This window comes from Colobus angolensis, unplaced genomic scaffold (assembly GCF_000951035.1).
Source record: "Colobus angolensis palliatus isolate OR3802 unplaced genomic scaffold, Cang.pa_1.0 Scaffold317, whole genome shotgun sequence".
NCBI lineage: Eukaryota > Metazoa > Chordata > Mammalia > Primates > Cercopithecidae > Colobus > Colobus angolensis.
This window is the reverse complement of record NW_012116455.1, coordinates 348,454-367,715: the sequence shown is the minus strand read 5'-3', so window position 1 is coordinate 367,715 and position 19,262 is coordinate 348,454. Positions and strand designations below refer to the sequence as shown.

Here is a 19,262-nt window from a genome sequence, read left to right as displayed (position 1 = left end):
TAAAGCTGCACCTGTGATGGGACAGAACATCAAACTAGGAAAGAGACATGGGATTGTAACTGATTCTATCACTAACTAGCTCTGAGGCCTTGGGAAAACCACTTTGTTGTCTCAGCTTCTAAAATGAGAATCATGATAACAGCAGTTTATTATGGCAAATTGCTGTCCATTTCATTCATGCAGCAAGTATTTCAGAGACAGCCTGCCCTGTGGAATGAACTGGGTTCTGGTCTCATCTCTGTCACCAACTCTAACTCACTGGGTGACTTTGGGCAACTCACACAAGATGGAAACTCTAGGAGCAAAGATTTCAACTAAAAGAAAACTGAAACATTTTTAACAGAGCTACCTAATGATAAGCTGGGCTGTATTGGGAAATGGTGTAAGCACATCTAATATTTATTCAGCAATCATTTTACTAAGCTATTATACTAAGTGCTTTACGTGCCTTGCTTCATTTAATCCTCACAGTAATCCTATGTGTTAGATACTTTTACAGATGAGGAAACAAGCTCAAAGAGGTTAAGTAGCAAGGCTAAGATCTGACCCCAAGATCCATGAAACCAGGCTGAGTACACTTAACCACTCTGCTGCTTTGCCAATGGAAATGCTCAGAAGAAGCTGGAAGACCATTGGCAGGCAGTGGAGAGATCATAGCAATCAGATTAGGCTAGATGACTGCTCAGCCCTGAGGTTCTAGGACTCTTGCTCCTTCCAGGCTCAGTTTCCTGGAAAATAAGAGTTAAATGTGATTGCTAGTGGGGGCTCCTCACCATTATAAAATCCTATGACTCATGTGCTAGGGACAGAGGGCAATAGAACAGTAATGTCAGATGTACTCTCTGATGTCCCAGAGTATAGTCGGGAGGGTAAGTCATATGCACACAACCCCCATGACCCAGTACTCTGTTGTATGGGAAGGGAAAGTCAGTGGGGTGGATGGAAAGTGTTGGAAGGAATGAGCATGGGGGCTTGGAATGGCAGGGTCTAAGTAGGTGCCAAGGAAAGGAAGCAGAAAGTGCATGTTTGAAAAGCCAGAGGTGTTTCCCTTTGAAAGCTTAGCTGCTACACAGAGCAGCTCTATCCATGCCTTGACAGCTCCCAGATCCAGCTGTCAGAGGGCACCTTTCACTCTCTCTAACCAGCTGAAGTGCCCTGGCTGTCCTGAACTCAACACCTCCACACGCTCAGCTCTCCTGCCTGAGCCCGGCATGGGAGGCAGAGCGAAAGGCCACCATCACTTTAGCTGCCCCCTCCCACCCCCAGAGAACCCACTGGGTTAAAGGCTGCTATACATGTTAAAATAGGGACCCCAACATGTATGAGTATGTGTGTAGTAATTTTTTATTTTCCTAAAATCTTGAGACTATTTTAGGGGGTAGGGAAGAAGACAGACAAGTTAGTGACAGGGAAGTCCTTGACTAACTGTTTCTTTCCACACTTTAATTTCCTTTCCCATCAAAAATTCAAATAAAACTGGGGGGCCGTCGCAGTTTGTCAGTGGTGGTGGGGGGATGGGAGACAGGATGTCTTGGAAACATAGGGGGATATAGGGATGTGATAGTAGCAACAAACTTGGATATTTCCCAAGCAGAGCCTTCAGAGCCACTGTCTGGGGAAGAGAGCTCTTTGGATAAAGCATTGTGTCTGTTGGAAAGTGGTCATATTTTCATGCTCAGTATAAATTTTCATTGGTGCTGTATTTCACCACACACAGGCAGCACAAGGAGAGGAAGAACATGTCCTTTTGGAAACTAGTTTGCAGATAAAGTGAATCAGCAAAAGACAAAGTAGAATCCAGAAAAATAAGAAAGAACAACTTCAGTTCAACATGGCAGATGTTTTCCAGCATCTCTTGCCTGCTAACGTTGTCCTAAATGTTGCAAGGCACAAGGTCTTGGAGGTAAAGATCTATCCAGGTAGACAAGACTCACACACAGGAAACCACAGGAATTTTTTAAAATCCCTGTAAATGCTGGAAAGAATACTATCAAATGTCAGAATGTTTTCCCTACACACATATACTTGTTCTAGCAGTGAAGGATAGCTGCTAACCTTGATGCTCCAGGCTTGGTCGGAATGTCATACAATTGTAGAGTGAGAAAAGCTACATTTCAAACAGGAATCATTGGCTCAGTCTGGATTCTCCAGGAAGCAGAGCCTGAGGCAAAGGCTGATGTGCTAACACATCAATAGAGTGTATAATTTTAGGGGCAACAATAGGGAATGAGGCGAAAAAGGCAAGTAAGGAGGCAGAGTCAATAAGAAGATGTGTCTTCAAGCAGGACACTGCTAAGTGTCACTGGCTGCTCAATCCACAGGACCGCACCCTTGAGAAGCCCTATCACCCAGATCTCAGAACCACCAGGGGAGTGGGACAGGGATGGAGACAAGGCTTCTGCCTCCCACTGATCAGAGGTTTGCCATGTGTTGCATTAGGCCCACACTTCAAGGTTGCCCATGTGTTGGGGAAAGTACTGAGCGGGGTTCTACCACTGCTTCCTTAGGGAAATCATGGGGGAAGTCAGATGCAGTCAGCTGCGCCCATGTGAAATCGATCCACGTGGTTTCCAGGCAGCTGGAAGAAGAGGCAGGTGAGGTGGAGAGGATCTGTAGTAAAGCAGAGAAGAGTCTACCACACCCATGATCCCTCTACTGCATAATAATTGCCTGACCACAGCTTTCCTCTCTGAATCCCCAGGTCCTGGCGCTGCATGAGGCATACAGCAGGCCTGCATCTTATGTTTGCTAAATAAGTGAATGGAATACATTTTGTTGAATAAATGGTCACAGAGACCTGAAGCCTCTTAGTCATCCCTGACTTCTTCCTACCACCATCTCCCACCGCATACCTGAACAGTCACCAAGTCCTACTGCCTATGTCCCTAGCTCATGCTGACCCCTCTCCCAGCCTCCGCAGTCTGCCCTGTCTCACCTGCTGCGACTCTGAAGTGTAACTCTGAAGTGTAGCCCCGATCATCCCACTCCCAACACACAAGGAAACTCAACAGGTCGCTACCACTACAGAGTGAAAGTGTCCAGCGTCCCCCATTGCGCATCCCACCTCTTGGCCTCACTCCCTCAGGGCTTCTCCCAGCTCCTGGAACGTACCAGTTCTATATCGGTTCTGTTGCTGGTGTTCGTTTGTTTTAATTTATGCCATTTTCTCCCACTGGAAAGTCTTCTCCTCTGACATAGGAAATCTTATTCCTCTTTCAAAGGCAATTTCAAGTGCCACCAACTCTATGAAGCCCTTCCTGAGCTCTTCCTCCTCCCCAGGTTCTCCCCTTCCTCTGAAGACCTTCAGTGCCATTTTTTCCTCTTACCACACTGAGCACTGCTCCCTGGTAATATGGCATTGTTCCCCTCCTCTACAAGGTCCTGAGTGGTTGAGGGCAGGCTTCTTTCTTACTGATATCCTCCCAAATGGTGCCTGCCCAGGGCCCTGACGTGGTGTGCAGTGGGCGCTTACCACACTGGGATGTGTAAGAAGAGTTCATGGGGGAAACCATGCCTCCCAATTCACTCTAGTGCTCCACCATTCCCAGAGGCCGCAGCTAGTGGGCCATCTGCTGTCACACAGTTGGCTGCCAGGACCCTGGGATGAGCACCTCCTGCTAACCATATCCCCTTTAAGGGTGACAGTCTGAGCCCAAACAAAACAATTTTCCCAGGCATGAGGATTGCAGAAACTGAAAGGCAGCTCCTGGCAGCCACCCCGGGGGAACACCAAATTTAGCTCAAAAGTTGAATATAAGTGTATTTTAAGTGTGTTAATTTCAAAAATAGCATCATTACATTAAAATGGTTTACAAAATTAAGAGAATTAAAGCACTCCCACCAATCCACCAAATTGCTTTCATTTTTGTTTGTTTCCCTCAAGTCTTTGCTCTTATAAATGCTTTTTTTTTTTTTTTGAGATATGGGTCTTGCTATGTTGTCCAGGCTGCCCTGGGACTCCTGGGTTCAAGTGATCCTCCCACCTCAGCTTCCCAAATAACTGGGACTATAGATGTGCAATGGGATACCACACCAAGCACGAATGCCTAATTTTATACATCGTAATCATGCTACACATACAATTTTGTGTCTTGCCTTTTTACTTAAGAATATATGATGAGCACTTAAGAGAAGTATAAGGCAGGTTTGAATCCCAGTCCTACTGCCTAGTCGCTGTGCAAGTTACTGAATCTAATTCTCAGTTTCCTTATCTGTAAAATGGGGTCAAATAACCTCGTAGGATTACTGTAAGGATGAAACAGCAATTCATAAAATCTCTTAGCACAATGCCCAGAAAACAGCAAGCACTTAATAATTGAAGGTGTATTTCATTTTTAGTATTAAAATATGCAAGGCTTTTTAAATTGACTTTTCCCCAGTCAACTACACCCTACACAAGTTTTTATAATGGTTTCAAATGTGCAATTTTACCTCAAACCTTTGTGAATGTAAACCCCTCCAGGTTATATTTTATCACATGGAAAGACAAGTCCCAGGAAGGTATAAAATAACTTTCTACCCTTCCCTGAATCCCCCTATTGACTGAAGAGCAGCAGCTGCTGGAGGGGATTTAGCCTTGGCCAGGCTGCACAGCCCAGGGCAATGAACACTCCTGAAAGGATGCTGCATGGTTCTCACTTTCTCTGAGAAACCTTTTGTTAGCAAGTACATGCTCGCAGTCCCATAAGGGCCTTGAATCCGGGTAATGGAAAATTCAGTCAAGTTGAAGGGACTAACGGGGCTTGAGTCTTGTTTCCAAGCCATGGCTTCCCCGGGGCTGTGCTACCCTTAGCTGAAGGTGGCGATAGATAAAGAAAAGCATTAGCCTCCATCCCCCAAATCATCTCCCCATCCGCTGGCTTGATGAGGTGCTTAGAAGTCTCACAGTTGTCATTCCTTTGGTTTAAGGCTTTGAAGATACTGTATCTATAAACATCATATATATTGCCACCAATAGCTTGACTCAGTTCATTCTTCCACACCTCTGTAATTCTGATAATGGGCCCCACAAGAGTACAAGAGCCTGCTTGTACTCTATCCAAGACCCTGTCCTAGTGCCTTGCTTAGTAACCCAGCTACTAGGATGAAGCTCCACTCTGCCCATGTCAGACTCCCTTCCCTGAGTCTGGAAGTCCAGCTCCATGGAGCCTTACTGCCAGCTGAGACATGTCCCCAACAGTGCCTGCCTGCCTGTCTGGTGTCTTACACAACTTCCGTGGCCTAGCTTCCCTGCTATGTGCTCCTCCATCCTCCGCATTCCCCACCTCTCTGCGTACTTGATGTTTTGCTGCTTTGACTTCCCTGATGCTAAGGCTACTCTGGGCCATGCCCTGCTGACTCTCTCCCAGCGCCTTTGGATATAGTCTTCCAACAAGCCTGGACTGGACTCCCTTCTGTCCCCTAGCCCCCCTGCCACCCCTCTCCAGCCGTACCCCATGGAATAGGCCAAAGTGTGTTATCAGAATTGATACTAGTGGATTCTGACAGTCTTCTTGATCATGAAAAAAAAAAAAAAAAAATAGGGCTTTTAGAACTTAACATATATTTTCTTGTTTTAATTCAGATCTTTTACATATGCTCCTTTTGCTTCCTTGAGTGAAAAGATTTCAGTCTTTTGAATTTTTTGTAGAAAGAGGTATGTGTGTTTTGCTACAGTTGGTGCCAAACTGTGCTGTTTTAGTTACTGCTTGAATTCTGTCTTTCAAAAATGTTGGACCAAAGTGAGATAAGGGAAAGCCTTATTCTGGAATTTTCTGGAAGGAATTTAGATTCACCCACCTGGGTTCTTCCCCTGCACATCGGTGCCTGGCTTCTAAACTGTCACATCTCAGCTTCAATGTTACCTCCTCAGAAAGGACTTTCTGCTGCCCTATCTGAATACTAGAATCTCTCAGCCCACCTTTATTAACCCCTTGTTTCCTTCATGACATTTGTCACAATTTAAATTATTTTATTTAGCCCTGGGTGTGATGAATCACACCTGTAATCCTAGCACTTTGGGAGGCTGAGGCGAGTGTATCACTTGAGGCCCGGAGTTTGAGACCGGCCTTGCCAACATGGCAAAACTCCATCTCTACCAAAAATGGTGCTGCATGCCTATAATCCCAGCTACTTGGGAGGCTGAGGCACAAGAATCGCTTGAACCCAGGAGGCGGAGTTTGCAGTGAGCCAAGATTGCACCACTGCACTCCAGCCTGGGCAACACAGTGAGCCCTGTCACACACACACACACACACACACACACACACACACACACACACACAAATTATTTTATTTGTTTATTTGTGTTAGAGTGCCTTCCCCACCAGACTGTAAGATCCAAATAGCAGGAACCATGTCTGGTTTCTAAAATTATACTCCTAAAGCCTAACAGAATGCCTAGCTGAAAATAGCTGGTCAGTAATTCTTTGTTGAGTGACAATATTTTCCACTTGAAACAACAATAAAAAACTATAGACCCTACCTATCTCTAATGACCATCAAGTGACCAATGAAAGGAAAAATCCCTATTCATATTCTACTTAAAAATCTAGGATTTAAAAAATCTGTTTATTATCAAGGACCAACTGCAGGGGCTTCCAGAACTTCCTGAGGATTGGGACGTGGGCAGCTCCCTCCAGCCTCGCTGTTTTCCTGATTTCCACATCATGACAGCAATCCTTCAAGATGCCTGCAAGATGCCTACTGTCCTTGTTCTTTTGTTTTTCTCTCTGGTATCACAATTTGCTATTAGGAAAAAATCTGAAACCCATTCATACTATGATTTTACATAGGAGTATTATTAGCATTTAACCACTTAAACACTTGAGCCATTGGAATGAAACATTCTGGTAGACATTCTGTTCTTATCTGGCACGGGAGGAAGCAATTTAAGGAAATGGGCCTAAAGGGGCCTGCAACTCGGAGTGTGTTCACTCTATTACCAACCAGATTATGCTTTTTAGTGATGAAGCTTTAGAAGGGAGGCAGAAAGAAAGAAAATGAGAGTAGACATACATGAGGTTGAAATCTTACTATAAGTTCCTTAATTTTGCCGTCCGGCATAAAATGAACTGTTAAATGTTAATGACTATGTTTATAAAAATGTGAGATGGACTGATTTTTATTTTTCTAGGAGAAAAACAATGGGTTCCAGGTGCTTTCTTTAGTTGGACTACTGCGGTATCTCTGGGTGGAGCACCTTATCCTCAGACAGAGGCCAGGTGTACTCCTAAGTCTCCATATTGGTGTCATAATATGCGTTCTAGGATCTCTTTGCAAGACCTCTTTTAAAAAGCTTTCCTGCTCTGGTAAACAAGACTTATTGGTAGTTAAGATTACACTTTTGTTTGTCTTTCCTAATCTTCTCTCGGGAATGACAGCCATTTGTTGGTGAAAGGCTAGGTGGTCGGTCCCTTGACCCTTTGTTTGGAGCAACAGTTATTTCTCTTCTTCCAAATAGATGAAATATCAATCAGGGAGCCAGTGAGAAGCAGCCCCACTCTCAGGGAACTCTCCTGGGCATCAGTTTACGTATCTGTAAAATGGTGATACAAAGACCTGTATCACAGACTCATCCTTGGGGTCTATACTTCTCTAAAGCCTTCTCTTTTTTAGGTCCAGGTCAGGTCTCCCCTCTTTTCTGTGTAGTTTGTTAGTTTTTTGTTTTTTTTTTTATGTATCACCTCCTGGAGCCTATGGTTCCTAGAACTGATGATACATTAATTCCTGTTTGATTCTATTCTAATTGTTAGAATAGAATAATGTGAGTTAATCTGATCACATTAGGCAGATTGTGGGCTTGATAAAGAGAAGTTCTGGAATCATCTCTCAACATCCCATTTCCAAATACTGTGTATTCAAAACAATAACAAAAATAATCAGATAATAACAACAATTACCATGTAATGACTGTTATTTCCCAAGCACTCTGCTAAACTCTTTACAGTCAACTCAGATAACAGCTCTATGAGGTACTTAACAACTCAGTTAACAGCCCATGAGGTAGATATTAATGGGGCCCAATTTACAGATGAAGAAACCAAGGCTCAGAGATTGTCTTGCTGGAGTCCAGATGTAAGTTAGCAACTGGAATTTTAACCCTTGCATGCCTGACTTCAAAGCTCTTTGCATCACGGCTTACTGATGGGTACAGTCCAAGCGCTCCCCTCCCCACCAAGTCTGCCATCCTCTTGTAGTCACAGCATGAAGTGGACAACAAAAGAGAGACAGATGTAGAGATGGATTTTATTTAGACAAATTACACATTTTACTTAATTTTTCCTTTCTAAAACCCTCACCATCAAAGATTGATCCCATAGAACTTCTAATTCAAGAATGCTCATTTCATAAAACATTTCAGAGATAGAAGGGGAGAAAATATTAATGCTAGGCAATAGATTAAAAGGTGTCCCCTCCAGGGACCTGGGATGATCAGACATTCCTTCCTAAATGGCATCCTAGTCACTTTTCTCCACTTCCCCACTCGCATTTTTCTTTTCACCCAACAATAGCATCCAAGTATCAGCAGAGGGCCCAGAGACGGGCAGGTAAATCAGAGGTTGAACCTCCTGAGCCTTTAGCCTCCTCCTCTGTCCCAACCTCTTGTGCCTATCTGTTTAGTTTAATAACACCAAGACAGTGAGGCTTAGCCCCTCTGCGAGGCAGCCGGAGAGGAGAGCAGGAAGACACAAGTTTCTCTGTGGTTTCCTTTCCTTATTTCAGGACTCCCCTAGCCTTTACCCATCCTATCAGCACATACACACACACACACACACATGCATTTTAATAATGTAATAATCTCTCTATAAGTCTCAGTATTCAACAATTCTGAGCATCCTTTACCTTCATCCAAAACAACAGTAACCCATTATGGATCCAGTGAATACAGAAACAAGGCCAGTCCCTGGGGAAGGCAAGGCTTTTCTACAGCCCCCACTTGGCAGTCTCATTAGGGGCACTAGGGAGACATAGGAATCTCTGTGCTCTTTAAATAAAGGCCCTGCCAAGAGAGCTGGAGATTCCCCTACTATTTCCATGCCCCTGTTAAAGCCTCCAGGAGAGGGAGATCTGGGGGCCTCCATAGCTGTCATCACACCTTCTCTTGGCACTAAATTGGCAGTCAGCAAAGGAAGTAAATAGGAGGGGAAAATAGTTTTCCAGTGTTTTCTCTCCTATTTTATTTTCATCTTCACAGCAGAATTTTTTTTCCACAAGGGGAATCTGAGAAGTACAATGCTTTCTTTGTTTTAACAAGGCCTGGGGAAATTCCACTGGCCTCAGTGGCTGGGGATCTGGTCAGGGTTCGAGAGAGGACAATGGCTTCTTGGATATTCCTGTCGATAAGGCCTTCAGGGAATGGCTGGGTGAACAGCCAAGGGAGAAAGGGAAGGGATGGTTTCTATCATTGGATTGAACTGTAAAGGAGCTGCAGGGTGACAGATATTGGCAGGAATTCCAGTGGAGTTTGTGTGTACAGTGACTCCCTAGCAGAGCTGATACCTTCACAGGCTAGGTGTACACCCTGGCAGAAGGAAATGTTGCAACATCACCAAGGTGGGGCATTTGCCAAAGGTACATACTAAGGCATTTGTAAAGTTGAGGCTGCTGGTAAAGTTCCAAAATACCCTTTTTATAAAGACTGAGTAGAGGGAGGAGAAGCCAAAGGCAACCCAAGGCCATCTCACCACTACTCTGAGGAATGGTCCATGGAGACAACAGACTCAAGGAGCACATATAATGCAAGTTCCTTGATTCATGCTCTCTGTTGGCTGGGAACTTTGAGCTCTTCCTTGGAGGAGGGAGGGTGATCAGGTCAAGGAGGTAGGAACTTAAAGAATGCATCGGGTATGTTGCTGGTATGTAGAGAAAGAGTCATTCTATCCCTCTGGCTATCCCTTCCAGGCCAGCTTTTGCCATGCTTCCCTTCCCTCCCTCTACCCTGTTTCATGAGTAACCTGAAAGGCTTCATATACTGGGTAGAGGGTGGGGAGGGAACTGCAGTCTGGGTGGACAGTCATGTCTCTTACTATCCCAGAGCCCTGATTACAGTTTCTAGAACTAATGAGCAATGTCATTGAGACCCAGGGCCCAAAGGAGCCAAGCAGTGATGACAGTGAGAAAGCATCATTTCAGAAGGGACACATCTTTCTTCTCTGAGCCTCCTTTGCTCCCACCTGGTCCTGGTCCTCCCATAAAGGAGGGTCACACTGATAGGTCATCTGACCTGGCCTTGCTGCTGGCCTTACTAAGACGTCGCTTGTCGCTGTGATAGCCATGGGGAAGGCGGTGACCTGGTGAGACTCCATTGGGCACCTCAGGCTTCTGGCCATAACGAACCTGGATGAAACCTTCCCCAGGAGTCTGCTCCTGACCTCGCACTTGCTCAGTGGCCAGGTTGTCTGTGTTTTGTTGGGAGGCCATATTATTGCTGAAGGGATTGAAGAATTTTCCCCCAGGGCCATTCTCCAGGCACTGATTAAAGTCGGGGGGTGGTGTGCAACTCTGGACCATGCTCACAGAGGGGCCAGAAAGCTGGCACTTAGCCATGTGCTGCCGCGGCTTGACAAATCGCTGTCTGATCTTCTTCCAGCCCAGGTGGTAGAGCTCAGCCAGGCTAAGGAGGAGGGACAGTGCAGCCACAGCCAGCATAAAGACAATGAAGACATTCTTCTCTGTGGGCCGGGATACGTAACAGTTGACCGGGTGGGGACAGGGACTCCTGCGGCAGACGTGCAGGGTGGTCAGGAAGATTCCGTAGATGAGGTACTGGCCCACAATGAAGCCCACCTCCATGGTGGTGCGGATCAAGATGCTGCACACATAGGTGTTGAGCAGGGAGCCCTGGAGGACAATCCTTCCATTCCCTTCCTCCCAGCAGGACAGTTCTGCTTTCTCAGCCACCGGGTACTCGTAAGAGCCAGAGCGCTGGACCTCTTTGGCCCTCTCGGCCTCCCGTAGCTTGCGCTTCTCCTGCATGCGCACAGTGTGCATGGCGTGGCCCATGTACACCAGAGAGGGCGTGGAGACGAAGATGATCTGCAGCACCCAGTAGCGAATGTGGGAGATGGGGAAAGCTTGGTCGTAGCAGACGTTCTGGCAGCCAGGCTGAATCGTATCACACCGGAAATCAGCCTGCTCATCCCCCCAGGAAGACTCAGCAGCTGTGCCCAGCACGAGCATACGGAATATGAAAAGGACAGTGAGCCAGACCTTGCCTACCACGGTCGAGTGCTTGTGTACCTCCTCCAGGAATTCTCCCAGGAAGCTCCAATCGCCCATCTTGGCACAGCCAGGTCACAGATGCCAAAACTTCTGCAAATGGGGGAGAGAGAAAGAGAGAAAAGGAGAAGGATGTTCTGTGAAGGTCTGGAAGGTCTATCATATTCTGGGATTCCACTGATCTGTCCAATGGGTTCTTTAAGACAATGCAACTTAGAAGTCAAAGCAACCAAAGAAAAGCTCTCTCTCATTTCCCAGCAAAAATAAAAAGAAAGAGAAGATTCAAAGTAGCCATATTAGCAAAATTAGAGCATGGCTCCCACACTTTAACGGATCTAGAAATCGAGGTGTGTGTTACAATATGGATTCTGCTCTTGCCCCAGTAATTCTACTTCAGGAGGTCTGGGATGGCCCCCAGGAATCTGGATTTACAACAAGTGGCCCAAGTGGTTCTGATGCAGGCAGCGAGGGACCGCACCTGGAGAAACACGAGTATTAAAAAGAACACAGGATTGGGATCTGCAGATGTGACTCTGGGCATTTACCTCACTGAGTCTGTTTCTTCATTTATCAGATGGGGGTGGGAATAGCTACACCAGAGAATTCTGAGGATTAAGTGATATGAGGTATGTGATATTCTGAAAATCATTCCACAACTGTTGCAAATGTTAATGGCTGTTGGATGGAAAAGGAATATTTTTATGGCTCCAGAGGGCAGAACTAGGTGGAGGAGGAAAGAGTGAGGATGCAATCGGCAAATTTGGCCCCTCAGGAAGCACTCTGCAAAAATCAGAACCGTCCAGCATAGACCAGCTGTGTTGGGAGGTGGCAAACAAAAAGTGTGCTTTGGTCACACCAGCTAACGGTATCACAGATGAGTGCTCACTTCCCCTGGCTGGTAAGGCAATGTTGATCTCCCGTGCCTCAGTGCAACACAGCCATTCCAACCACACAGCTCAGCTCGCCCTGCTGCTAAGTTTCTATGTCTCACTTAAATAAGGTTCTCACACACAGATCTACCCACCCTTATGTCCAGAATAAATGTCCCAAAACTTTATGTCCCTTACAAAATCCTCCCTCATCTGGCGCTTGTCTGCTTTTCCAGCTTCTTCCTGCCTGTCCACATGAGTTCCTTTTGTCCAGCCATGCTAAGTCTTCCCAAATGCCCTCCTTCTGTACCTCTACATGGTCCCTCACTCCTAGCTGAATCCCATTTACCTTTCAAAACTTAACCCAGTCATTGCCTCCTCCAACTCTCCCTCCTCCCTCAAGCTGAGCCTCTTCAGCTCCTGTGATGGTCCCCGGGACACTTACTTGTCTCCCAGTGCTTGCCGCCTTGTGTTGTAATCCTCTGCCTGTCTGTGTTCTCCCAGTAGGGACTGTTTGAAAATGGAGGCTGTCTTCTCTTCTGTATCACCAGAGCCTGGCCCAGAGTAGGTGTTTAATACATCTTAGTTGAGTGAAGGAAGGAGGGGCTGACAGGCACTGTTGTTTCCCACCCAATAGAAAACCAATTCCCTGTTTCTTGCCTGCCTCCCATTGGCAGGGTGAAAAAGCCAGGTATTACTTTCTCAATCTCCTCTGCAGTTAGTTCTGGTAGGTGAGGTATGGAGAGAATCTAAAGTAGAGGAAATGCTCCAGAAAAGGTTTTTCTACCCCCCAGTAAATGGAGAGAGCCTCACTCACAGTGCTCCTATCCCCCTGTGAACAAGAGGGAACCTCACTCACAGTGCTCCCATCCCCTGGTGAACAGGAGGGAGCCTACTCACAGTGCTCCCATCCCCCAGTGAATAGGAGTGAGCTCCGCTTGCCCCCACCGCTTCCTGCCTGTGGACAGAGTTGTATGAACCAGGATGTCTAAAGCTGTCCAGAGAATCTCAGAAATGTCAACCAGTGCCCTGAGGCCTCTGAAGCAACTCTTGAGGCTCCCTACCTCCAGAATTCTTACTTAGTGAATAATAGATGTTTTTACAGTTTAAGTCTCTAACCATTCCTAATCAACAGGATGACAAAGATCTCGGAGGGAATGGAGCATACTATATTCCTTTCTTAGAGTCATAAAACCTCAGATTTGGGTGGGACTTTAGAGGTTTGTCAAATTCAAACTTGACCTTCATATCTTTGCTGCCAATGTGCTCCTGGTTTCTGTCTGAACATTATTCAGGCTTATGGGGAAAGATGGGGTCAGGGTGGTGCATTTTATAGTCCAGGCTTCCTCAGCTCTTGAGTTGATTGTTGCCTTGACAGGGACCAACCTCCTGGCCCTGTCTTCTCTCAGACCCCAGGTCCCCAACCTTGAGAGTATACAGAGTCCCTGGGAATGAGGGAGTTCCTGAGTGAGCAGAAAGGGTCTTATCTCTGCTCCTCTGTGTATCAAAGACCCATCCATGTATTGAGGCCTGTCCTATCATTTGTGATCAGACATCTGCCTCATTTCCTCAGGTGGTGAAGCACCCCCTCTTTCAGCCTCCAAATGTGGAAAATTGTGGAGCGTGTGCTCAAAAGGAAAATGGCTGATTAGATAAGAGTTTGAATTGTCTGTCCTCTCTTCTGGGCACATGTACAGTGTTCAGCACCTTCAGGGTCAGCCACACACGTGCAGTGACTGAACTATGGTGAGTGTCTGAGAAAAAGAGGGAGGGAGAGAAGGGGAGGAATAAAAAGAAGAGAAGAAAAGGCAAGGACAAGGGGGAGGTGGAAATGGAGAAAAAGACCATGTAAGGGTTAAGAAAAGACAGATGCAGAAGTTAGCTTACTGAGGTTTGACAAATTTCTATTACCACCTGCTGGGCTTAGATAAATGATTCACTCTGTGTTTCACTTTCCTCACCTGCAAAATGGACATACTATTAACTCATAGAGTGCTATGAAATGACGCATACAAAGCACTTAACACAGTGTTCAGCAAATAAAAACTGAATCAAAGGTAGCCATTACTAGCAATGAGAGTGGTGGGGAAGGATGAGAGGCAGAAGAAGGAGGGAGAAAGAGAAATTAGAAAGTAGAGAAAGATGCATTACAAAGGAGAAAATAAATGGAAGCAAGAGTAGAAGGGGAGGAAATGGGAAGAAAATGGAAATAGAAAGGAAACAAAAAGAAACAAATGTCATATTCTTCCAGGATTTGGGGCAAGTTTTCCACACTCAGTCCCTGAAGACTTCTCCCTTGATCTCACTCTGTCACTCATTCCTTGCAAGTCCCCAAGGAAGTATAAAAATAGTTCCAGGCAAAGAATGTGACCCTTTGGTCTAATCTGCCAAGAGGCTTGACTGCTGACTCCTTCACTGCTATCCAAGGAATTCCACCTGGAAGAGGTAAAGCACAGGTACAAGAAAGGAACACCTTGGAAAACCAGAAAGGCGGTATTAGGAAGGATGTCTTATTGGGAGGGAACAAGAGAAACTATCTGAGGAGGTATGGGGGTGAGGCAGACCTCCTGGGCCCAGGCAGAGGAAATAGGGTGAAGGGTTTTTCATGTATGACTTCCTGCTGACGCTCAGGCAAGGTCAGAGAAACTTAAAATTGCTGCCATGTACCAGATGCTCAGTTTATAATGTGAAAGGTCTCCGACTGTAGTTACTTTTCCAGCTACGTTGGCTCCCTTTGGATACCCCTATCTCAGCCACAGAAATTTGTAGATTAGATACTCAGTGAGTTTACTGGGCGTATAGCATATAAACTACTTTGTAGATTATTATCTGCTTCTTGGCAGGAAGTGTGTTAGGAGGGGCATAGGAAGCTGCCCATGCCATGAATAAATGCTATCAAACACAATGGCAATTTACCTCACTGCTTTAGCAGTTATCCTCACTGGCTTCCTACCACTTAGAAAGTCTAAGCTGCTTAACTTGCCATTTGAAACCCTGTACAGTCTCATGCTGTCGTTTTTCAGCTTTTCCACTCACACACTCAATACTTAAGCTACACAATTTCCCATGTACATATACACATCTCACCACTTCTCACCCACGTATCTTGGCTTCTTATGTTCCCTCTGCCTAGAATGTCCTTTTTTTCATTCATTTAATAAGTTTATTGAGTGGCTACAGGGTGCCAGCCATCATTCTAGACAATGAGGATACAGCAGGAAGGAGGGGAAACAAACAAGGATTCCCTGCCTTCACTGAGTGTAACTGCCTTTATACCGCTTAATTAAGAGCAGACAGTAAATACATGATTTCAATAAAACATGATGTGTGTTAACATTAAGGGAGTATATGGTGTTATGGGAATGTGGGGCAGGAGCCTGAATCTGGTTTATGGGTTTTGGGGAGGGTCCTAGGGAATTGTGTTCTAAAGCCCTCTGCCACTGATACAAGCTCTGAAATCAGCAAGGCAAAAAGAGATGGTCCCTAGAACCTGGAAGAGAACCATCCCAACTCTAAAGGTTCTTCACTCCCAAACCTTCAACATCCTCTTTCAACATGTCCTATCCTGGGATAAAGCAAATTTTGGAGGGGCCACTAGGGAACTTGTTTGGCAATAGTAACATGATGCTAGATAAGAGGAAGAGGGCCAGAGGAAGGATTTTGTGTATAGTGAGCATAAATCATTTTCTGCTTTTATTTTGCGTACTATATGGCCAAATGGCCAGAAATAAAACTCAGGCACCTACATTCTTAATCCAGTGTTCCTTTTTTTTTTTGAGATGAAGTCTTGCTTTGTCACCCAGGCTGGAGTGCAGTGGCACTATCTCAACTCACTGCAACCTCTGCCTGCCAGTTTCAAGCAATTTTCCCTGCCTTAGCCTCTGGAGTAGCTGGGATTAGAAGTGAGTGCCACCATGCCTGGTTAATTTTTGTATTTTTAGTAGCGAAGGGGTTTCACCATGTGGGCCAGGCTGGTCTCAAATTCCTGACCTCAGTTGGTCCTCCCGCCTTGGCCTCCCAAAGTGCTGGGATTACAAGCGTGAGCCACTGCGCCCAGCCCAGTGCTCCTTCTTATGGTAACATTGTGGTCCCCCTACACGGCCAATGTTTTTCAAAGAAAATCATTTCAGAGCAACCTGGATTAATCATAAACTCATAGCCAGAACCTTTTCCGCTGACTCCGCAAATCTACAGCAAAATGGAGAAGTCTTCTAAAATTGACCTCAGCCCTCTTTGGTGTCTCCTGAACTCCAGAAGACTCTAAATTACCATCCAGCATGTAGGATACATTCTCACACTTGGTTATATATTTCCTTAGACTTGTTTTCTAAACATCTGTCTATCAGTCAACCTGCAGATACTTTGCTGAGTCCCCTTTATGTGCCCACCACTGTTCTGGGTAATGAGAACAGTGCCAAAGAGGTGCAAGGCCTGACACACACTGGGCACTCAATGATGTCTATTAAATTAATAAAATCGGCAGGGCGTGGTAGCTCATACCTGTAATTCCAGCACTTTGGAAGGCCAAGACGGGCAGATCATCTGAGGTCAGGAGTTCAAGACCAGCCTAGCCAACATGGCGAAACCCCATCTCCATTAAAATTAAAAAATTAGCCCACTGTGGTGGTAGGCAGCTGTAATCGCAGCTACTCAGGAGGCTGAGGCAGGAGAGTCGCTTGAATCTGGGCGGTGGAGGTTGCAATGAGCTGAGATCATGCCAGTGCACTCTGCCTGGGCAACAGAGTGAGACTCCGTCTCAAAAAAAAAAAAAAAAATTAATAAAATCAGGCATGATTCCTTCTGTCAAGTATTTAACAGCTTTTTCTCTCAAATGGGTAGTATGCGTCTCAAAGGTAAAAGCCCTATGTCTTCTACTTTGAATTCTTATTGCATCAGGTTCTCTCATTTGGTACACAATAAATGCTTTCTTAATGATTGAAGAAAGTGTTTGGCTAGCAGTAATATTGAAAAGAGGTCCTAAGGAGGCTCAAATCTTTCTTAAGGTCAGCAGTAAAAATAAAACCTCACAATAAGTAAATAAAAATAAAAGCTTACATACTGTTCAAACTGTGCTTCTACATTCTCTTGTTGGTTCCAAGAGAACAGGATCATATTTGTTCTGTTCAAGACCGAATACCTTCAGAATGTTATAGACATTCAATTTTTATTGTTGAATGAATGAATCCTCATAACCACTTTGTGGGGTGATTGTTATTGCCTGTGTTTTGCAGAGGAGGAAACATATAAAAGTGATTCGTTCAAAGAAACAATTAATGGGGGAAGAACCAGGGCTTCATTCCAGAGTTTCTGTTCAAGTCTGGTGCGTGCCAGAAAGTTTCATTCTGTCTTCCCTCCAAGAGTGGAGCTCATCAATTTTTAGACCTTCGAGAGGACTTCCCAGTGGAGATAACTCTTGGGGAGGAGTTAGGGGTATGTGATGTTTGTAGGGGTGTGGAGTGGGTGGAGGAGTTACAGAAGAGATGAGGGGATTTCAGACAAAAGCAAGACTGCGTGAACAAATTCATTGAAATGAAAACCAGCATGGTTTTAGAGTACAATGAGCAGAGCATGGAGGGAGAGTGCAGAACAGGCAGAAACAGATTGTGGAGAGTTTTAACAGCCATGCCTAGGAGTTTGGAGTTATTCTCAACCCACATGATAGGCCATGCTTGGTCCATGATTTGATCCTGAGGGTCTAATCTGAAGCCTCCAAATGGGGTTGGGGATGTAAAGGACTGCACAATTAGTAATGTCCATGCTTGTAGCAGTCTTTTAGTAGTGGCTGCAGCATCAATTAGGTAGGCTTCCGATGACAGGTACCTCCCAGCACACTCGCTGTGACTGCACTCTTGTCTCTCCTGCTTAAGAAGGTATATTGCTAGTGAGTGAGGTGCTACCATAGGGATGCCTTGAAAATTCTTTTCTTTCTATTGATTCCAGTTCTGTCCCGTGGAGTCACACGTCATAGCCCTTCTAATATAGTATTTTACAATAATTTCTGTGTCCCCCAAGTCAGCAGCCGGGCCTTGGGCTGAACTATAAAGCCTTTGAGGTCTCACACACCTGAGAATTAGTTGCTCTACAAGCCATGTATTCTCTCTCCCACTCAACCCTGAGCTCTCTGAAAACAAACTGCTTTTCTGTTCATCACTGTATTCTCCTCCTGAAATTCCCCCCACCCCAAACCCCTTAGTGCTCAACACCACACCCTGCACAGTGTGGTATGTACTTTATAAAAACAACAATGGATGAATTGATAGCATTTAAGTCTCTTAAAACACCTAATGCCAAATTGATCAAGGCAATTCTTTACCAGTTGCTGAAGAAAAGGATGAGAACGCACACAGAGGCCAAGCAACACGTTGGGGCCATGCTGCATGTCAGTGGAGGGGCCTCCCTGGGAAGCTAGCATAGGGACACCTGCCCAATGACGATGGTGACCAGAACACCAGACAGATGGAAGCCACTGAGACTTTCTTCTACCTGTGACAGAACCATTCTCTCAGCAGGACTGAATGTGTCTCCAGCAGAAATTCCATCACCGTGGACTACTCCCTCACTGCCTCCTCCCCTCATAGTACTGGGGAACTTATCCAAGCTTGTCAAAATTAGATGACAAGACCACTCCACGGAGTCTGAGTCTAATTCTGGACAACGACACATGTTCTGGACAGTATCTAACAAATCTCTGGTTCTCAGTAAAGGTTGTTATTCATAGTAATAATAACAACCCCCTGGACCCATGCTATAATTCCACTCGCCATACAGTGGAATGTGGCGCAGGGCAGAGTTCACTTGCTTCCCAATTAAGAGAATTCTGTTGTGAAAGGACCCAAAGGGCCTCACTTAAAGGCTGCCTGAGAAATAGTATCATGTCAGGGCAGTTTAGTTCAGAAAGGTGTTTATCGAGCTCCTCCGCCATGCCAGACATCAAGGTAGTTTTATAAAGCAAAGCACCAAGCATAATCTTCATGTCAGAACTCTTTTGTACCTTATTCATTTGTGTACATTTTTTTCTGATTTCCTCTCACCCCAGTAATTTCTCCTTAAAATGGATATGTAGGGAGAATTACATGAGAGAGCGGTCTTGATCCTCAGCGACTTCAGTAATCTTTGTCATCCTTTGATATTCCCAACTACATCTAGTTTACCCAGTTACACACAGAAAAAGAATTTGAATTTGGATCTAGGTGA

At 45.3% G+C, this 19,262-nt stretch overlaps 1 protein-coding gene across 2 annotated transcripts in view; it reads right to left on the bottom strand.

Annotated features, from left to right (window-relative positions):
* Positions 1-8,209: 8,209 nt before the first annotated feature.
* Positions 8,210-19,262, bottom strand: part of GJA5 (gap junction protein, alpha 5, 40kDa) — a 17,735-nt gene continuing 6,682 nt past the window's right edge. The window contains exons 1-2 of one of the 2 annotated variants that reach the window (XM_011951249.1): positions 12,514-12,641; positions 8,210-11,292 (exon numbers count right to left, since the gene is read on the bottom strand). In XM_011951249.1, the coding sequence (XP_011806639.1) occupies positions 10,183-11,259 (1,077 nt within the window). In that variant the 5' untranslated portion in view covers positions 11,260-11,292; positions 12,514-12,641 and the 3' untranslated portion in view covers positions 8,210-10,182. Of the gene's footprint in view, positions 11,293-12,513; positions 12,642-19,262 lie in introns of those variants that run through there. The other variant, XM_011951248.1, reaches the window with a different exon arrangement.